The following is a 6,447-nucleotide window of genomic DNA, read 5'->3' as shown; positions in this document are numbered from 1 at the left end:
TCCGCGGACGCAGTGAAGGTTGCTTGAGAGTGCAACTCAGTCCCAAACTTGGGCTGAACAAACCACCGGAATGTGAAGGAGTTGGATTGGAAAATTGCACTGGTTACATTTTACAAAACATGGGAACAAAATAGAGAGAAAAAAAATGCATGCTTTGAAAATTTGCGATGTAACATTTGTTACCACAATTTTATACCAGTTGACGTTACTGCATGTAATTACAAGCATATGATTTTTTTAAAAAAAGTCTTCGTTTCTTTATGTAAATATATTTATGGCGATTTTTTTTAGTCAATTGTTTCATAGAATTGTTGAAAGTTAACGTGAACATTCTGAATAAATGCTTCACAACCAGAATAGCCTCTGTACCCTCACTTAAATGACATTGCAAATCCAGTGAGTGAAAACAAATATTTAATGAAGATTACAGATCACAGCAATCAAGAGAGAAAAAGAACATCATTCACTGAATATTGCTCGCACAATGTACATTGTTGCTGAAAAAAACACACGCGAATACATTTACTTTGTTTGGTAAGGTGTTTTATCTATCATTAAGAGTGGAATACCTTTACCGAATAGGCGCTGATTTTGAAACATTGTTATGATTATTGTTCCACGTGGAGTCTGTATACTTTCTTCGCGATAAATAACAGGCAGCTTGATCCCAGCTGTTGCACAGCTGAATTTCCTCACCTCCCCGAGGGCTGGTCTCCACGCCACGGCTGGCCGTCAGTACACCTGGAAGTGCGCCGAGGTGCTTCCGTCCTTCCAGTACCGCAGGCTTTCACTGACAGCGGTTCGGCACATTGGACAGCTCCTCTCTCGGTCAAACCACAGGCAAGCGCACTCGTCGCAGAAGACGTGCTGGAGAAACGACGAGAGAAAAGAACAAAGCGCGCACTTTAAAAAAAACCCAGGCAGATCCGTGCATGTGAAAAGCTGCGAGAAATGCACCAGTCAGTGAAGGTAAAAGTCACGTCGGCTGTGTGCCCGCGCAGTTCAGCTCTCTGCACTCGAACAGAAAGCATTCAGTCCTTTCACCTGTGTGCGCGCGTGTGTGTGATAGGATATAGGCCTTATTTACTGCAATTCCATATTCTAAAAACATTCACATTTTCATTAGATCTCCCAACTCGCCCGCAAACAATTACAAATACGAGCTCAACCGAATGGTGAATGATCATATCATAGAATCTCTACAGTGTGGAAGCAGGCCATTCGACCCAGTGAGTCCACACCGACCCTCCGAAGAGCATCCGGCCCCCTACCTATCCCTGTAAGCCTGTATTTCCCACGGCTAACCACGGCTGTGGGAAGAAACTGGAGCACCCAGAAGAAACAGACGTGGGCAGAACTTGCAAACTTCACATTCCCTGGCTCTGTGAGGCAACAGTGCTAACCACCGAGTCACCGCGCCGCCCGTTACCTTAAAAGCAGCTTTTAATTGTAAGGCTGCATGTGAACAGTTTACGCTGCCCTTTCTATACATGGCGCTGAGTTGGTAATCACAGGTGGACCCAATACTGAAGCTCATTGGTGAAAATAACTTATTCTAACTTGTCATCAATATAAAGTCAGACAGAAAGTACTGGAGATCTTTAGCAAATCTGTCGGCTTATGTGGGGAAAGGAAACATGAGTTAATCTTTCAGTTTGGTTACCTCTCCACTGAAGCCGAGTATTTGTTAAAAATATTCTTTTCTAGAGTTCACAGAATTTTCTTTTCTCTAACAATAGCATGCATTTGTGTGGCATCTTCCAATGTGATAACACCTCAAAGTGCCTTAGAGGACAGCTAGTAAATAAAAATTGACAAGGAATTACAAAAGGAGCTCTTACATCAGATGACCAGAAGCTTCGTCAAAGGAGTAGGTTTTGAGTGACATCTTTAAGTGGGGTAGAGTGGATGAGAACCAGAGGGCATCCTGCACTTCGCAATTTGACAGTTAAAGGCATGGTTGTCGATGCCGATAAATTAAAATTGGGAATGTTCAACAGACCAGATAGAAATGTTAAGATCTGGAAAGAGCCAGGTCTTTTGGGAATGGAAGAGATTTCAGAGATAGGGCAGGATCTGAAAACAAGGATGAGGATTTTAAAATCGATGCATTGGTTAACAAGGAACCAACTTCTCGAGATTCTATTCCTTTTAAACTGATGACGATACAACATTACTTCTGGCTCATGTGTTATTTGATGTTATTAACAGTTCTTTATCCTTTGGTACTGTCACCTTCTCTGTCAGAAGATGGTGCCATCACCTCTCTCTAACAATAAAACTCTTGATCCCCATCCTTGTAAACTTCTGCCCGATCTCCAAATTCACTTTCTTCTCCAAAATCCTTGCATGTCTTGTTGCCTCCTAACTCTCTGTACACCATGTCCAGAACATCATTGTGAAGCTCTCCAGTCAGGTTTTTGCCACTGACACCATACTGAAATAACCGTTATGAAAGTCACAAATGACTTCCTTCTTGACCTGGCTGCAGCCTCTGGACAAGACTGACCACAAAATTCTGCTCCAAACCTGCTCCATTGTCCACCAACTGTGCAGGAACTACATTCAGAATTTTTATATTAAAAAAACCCTCTTGGAATGTGGGTGTTGCTGGCTAGGCTACACTTTTATTGCATATCTTAATTACCCTTGAAAAGGTAATGGTGAGGCATATTCTTGAGCCGATCCAGTCCATTTGGTGCTGTTAGGGTGTTCCAGGATTTTGACCCAGTCACACTGAAAGAACGGCAATGCAGTTGCAAGTGAAGATGGTACGAGGCTTAGGGGGAAACTAGCAGGTGGCAGAATTCCCATATATCTGTTGCTCTTGTTCTTCTAGGTGGTAGAGATTCATGGGTATGGGAAGTGCCGTCTAAGCAGCCTTGGTGAATTGGCGTGCATCTTGGAGATGGGGAGCACTGCTATCGCTTTCACATCAGTGGTAAAGACAATAAATGTCGTAGGTGGTGGATGGGATGCCAGTCAAGCAGGCTGCTTTGTCCTGGATAACGCTGAGCTTCTTGAGTGTTATTTGAGTGCACTCAGGCTGGCAAGTGGAGAGTAGTCCATTACACTCCAAGCCTGCATTTTGCAGATAATGAATAGGCTTTGGGGAATCTGTATGAGAGTTACTCCCAAGAGAATTCCAATCTCTAACCAGCTTTTGTACCCAGGGCATTTCTTTGAATAGTTCAGTTCAGGTTTTGGTCAATAATAATACTACGAATGTTGATAATGGGTGATTCAGGAATAGTAATGGCATTGAACATCAAGGGGATATGGTTAAATTCTCTCTTATTGAGATGGTCATTGTTAACAAATAATGTTGCAAATGTTACTTGCCACTTATCAACCCATGATTTCATTCTCATCTATCCAGTTGTTGATAGGGAATTAAATACAATGGCTTCTTTTGCCACTCCTACATTGATACTCCTGATATCTCTCAAGAGTCTATTCCCTTCTCCTCCTATTTCTTATTACAATACATCAAGTTGCAAAGCTCAATATGACTACAATCAATAAGAGTTTTTTAAATGCTGGAAATCCCCACAAAAGACAGAAAATGTTGGGAATACTCAGGTTGGGTGACCTCTATGGAAAAGAATTAATGTCTAAGATTAAAGAGATCTTAAAGGTTATCATCAACATGCAATGTTAACTGTTTCACTCTCCATAGATACTGCCTGATTCTGTTGAGTATTTCCAACATGTTTATTTTCTTAATACACTGTGAGTCGTGCTTTGGATTGCACAGTTCACTGCACAATAATCACCCTATAATCTTTTTCTCCACTGGTTTCTTTATATATTTCCACAATTATATTTTTGTCATGCTTCCCAAAGCAACAATGATAAATGCTACTTATTCATGCATCATCAGGGTTGTTGTCTGGTAATGACTGACCTCCTATGTTTGTAACAAAAATTATTGCTAATATTGCATCTGTGGATCAGGTAATTAAAATCATGAAAGTTTCCCTGAGCAAGATTTCAGTCAATGCCGACAATGCCAGATTTAACAAATCATCAAGGACATAATTGATTTGAATACAGAACAATTATCCTTTCCATATCAACTAAAAACAATCCAAGGTCTGTCTTGTTTATTCCTCTTTCCCCCTACCTGGCAAATCAACACCACAGGTTCTCGAAATTCTGCCTGGCAGATTGGACAGATATCTCCAGCTTCAGTGCACTGCTGGCTGGTAGCTGGTACACCACAGCTCTGCCAAAACAGAAGGCAATTGCAATGAGAAGCACAGCTTTTATATTGATGTTTTCCAACAAAAATGAGATGCAGATCATTGTCAATATTAAGGCTTCTGTTGAAGAACGGCTGAGAGTTTGGGGATTTTAAAAATATATTTTCCAGTATTAAGGCAATCTTTGGAAAACAGCAGATTTATTTCAGACGACTGATGATAGACGTGAAATAAGTCATTGTTCCCAATAAGAAATTACGCCTAAAAACCAATATGAAAGTTTCACTTTGTGTAACAGAAGTACAGCTGACATAATGTTAATTGTGCTGATCTAACACCAACAAAACCCTTTCATAGTTCTTAAGTCAGAGCCATATAACCTAATTAGAATAGACTTTATATCCAACTCGTAACATAAATGCTCCTCTTGAATTGATTACATCATCAGTAGCTGTAAAATTAACACAGCATTTTGTCTCAGACATCAATTATACTGTAAAATTCCAGAATCCTTTTTTTTTGCAGGGATGGCTATCTTGACTTGGTACAGATTTTGCTTATGCCCCCATTAAAAAATGTATTTTCTACTTCAATATTACCTTACCTTCTCCATTGCTCTACCATACTCCCTCTCTTGCAAAGATAGAATGTTGACCTGCTCCCAGGCATTTTGCCAATGCCATTTATCATCTCCCTCTGTTGTTCTGAGAAGATAGTATTGGTTGTTTTGCACAAGCGACTTGCTCATCCACTTCAGAGGGCAACAAGAGTTAACCACTTAGTGAGAGATTGGGATCTCACACCAGGCAAACCACGCAGGGGGAACAAATTTCCTTTCCTGAAGGACATTCGTGCACCATCTGGGTTTTTAACCACAATCTGGCAGCTTTTCCAATCATTATTATGCTGCCAGTTCCACAAATTATCAGATTTGCTGAATTCAATTTCATAATGAGATTTCGGTTCTATAATGCTTTTTTCAATCCTTGACATGGTACACTACTGTACTTGCATTCACTTGCCCATGATTTCATCCTTAAAGCATGTGATTCCTGTAATCTCAACTGGAATCATGCTTGTACCTCTGGCTTTTGCTCAGAATTCTTTCCCCAGCAGGGCTGGAATTTCTGCAAGTTCAAAGCAGCGCTTGAGAATTTATAAAATGTACCAAAGAGAGCAAAGGAACCTGTAGATACTTTTAAAGAAACATATTACATATAACTGGAGTTATGATCATGGGTGTCAACCCCAAAATTGTTAAATTGTCTGAATAGATCTCATTGCTTTGAAATCAGGTAGGGATCCAATTCGGGAGTGGTACTGTCATGTTTGCACAGCTATAAGACAGATATTTCTTGGTCTTCCGACCTGACCTCTAACCATTTTTTCCTGAAGGCAATAAGTCATGCTAGGTATAACTGCACTAGCATTAATGAGGTCTCTGCTACATTGTTCATTTAGATATATTGCACTTTTCAGCATAAACAGTGTGTTCATGACTTAATAAATCATAACTGGTATCATAAATATTGAATGCCGCCCACACATAAACTGTTTCAACTTGGAGTAATAAAGAAGTAGACTCCCTTCAATTTTTGCACTCTATCCTTACTTAGGAATACTTGGAATCATTGAATAATTACAACAAACAAGGAGACCATTCAGCCCATCAAGTTCACTTTGGTTGTCTGCAAGAGAAATTCAACTAGTCCCACTCTTCTGCCATTTCCCCAAAACCCTACAATTCTTCTTCCTTCAGGTGTTTATTCTATTCACTTTGAAAGCCACGACTGAATTTGCCTCTCATACCCTCAGACAGTGAATCCCAGATCTTAACCTGTACAAAACAGCTTTTCCTTATATTCCCTCTGGTTCTACTGTCAGTCAAATTAAATCCATGAAGTCTGGTTTTCAACTCTTCCATTAATGGCAGTAGTTTCGCTCTATGTACTTGATCTAGACCCTCGTTTTGTATTAAATTTCCATTCAATGATTTGTTCTCTGAAGAGAACAACCCCAAGTTCACGTCATTGGTTCCATGGATGAGGAACTTCATTCTATTGAATCTTTTCTGCATCGTCTGATAAATCTTCACAACGTCCCTAACTGCAATGCCCAGGATTGCTCAGTTGAGATCGAATTATTGTGCTAAAGAAGATTAATTACAACTATTACTTGCTTGTATTTGCACTCTATGCCTCTATTTATAAAACCTAAAATCCCATATACTTTTTTAATAATT

The 6,447-nt window shown here is 40.0% G+C and overlaps 1 protein-coding gene across 2 annotated transcripts in view; it reads right to left on the bottom strand.

Moving 5' to 3' along the window:
• Positions 1–397: 397 nt before the first annotated feature.
• Positions 398–6,447, bottom strand: part of rnft2 (ring finger protein, transmembrane 2) — a 64,521-nt gene continuing 58,471 nt past the window's right edge. Inside the window, exons 9-10 of one of the 2 annotated variants that reach the window (XM_043715861.2) lie at positions 4,127–4,228; positions 398–867 (exon numbers count right to left, since the gene is read on the bottom strand). In XM_043715861.2, the coding sequence (XP_043571796.1) occupies positions 733–867; positions 4,127–4,228 (237 nt within the window). In that variant the 3' untranslated portion in view covers positions 398–732. The remainder of the gene's footprint in view (positions 868–4,126; positions 4,229–6,447) is intronic. The other variant, XM_043715862.2, reaches the window with a different exon arrangement.

Source organism: Chiloscyllium plagiosum, unplaced genomic scaffold (genome assembly GCF_037043375.1).
Source record: "Chiloscyllium plagiosum isolate Xiang-an unplaced genomic scaffold, Cpla_swu_hap1 HiC_scaffold_24, whole genome shotgun sequence".
Classification (NCBI taxonomy): domain Eukaryota; kingdom Metazoa; phylum Chordata; class Chondrichthyes; order Orectolobiformes; family Hemiscylliidae; genus Chiloscyllium; species Chiloscyllium plagiosum.
Note: the sequence above shows the minus strand (reverse complement) of the source record. Positions and strands in the feature narration are given on the sequence as shown.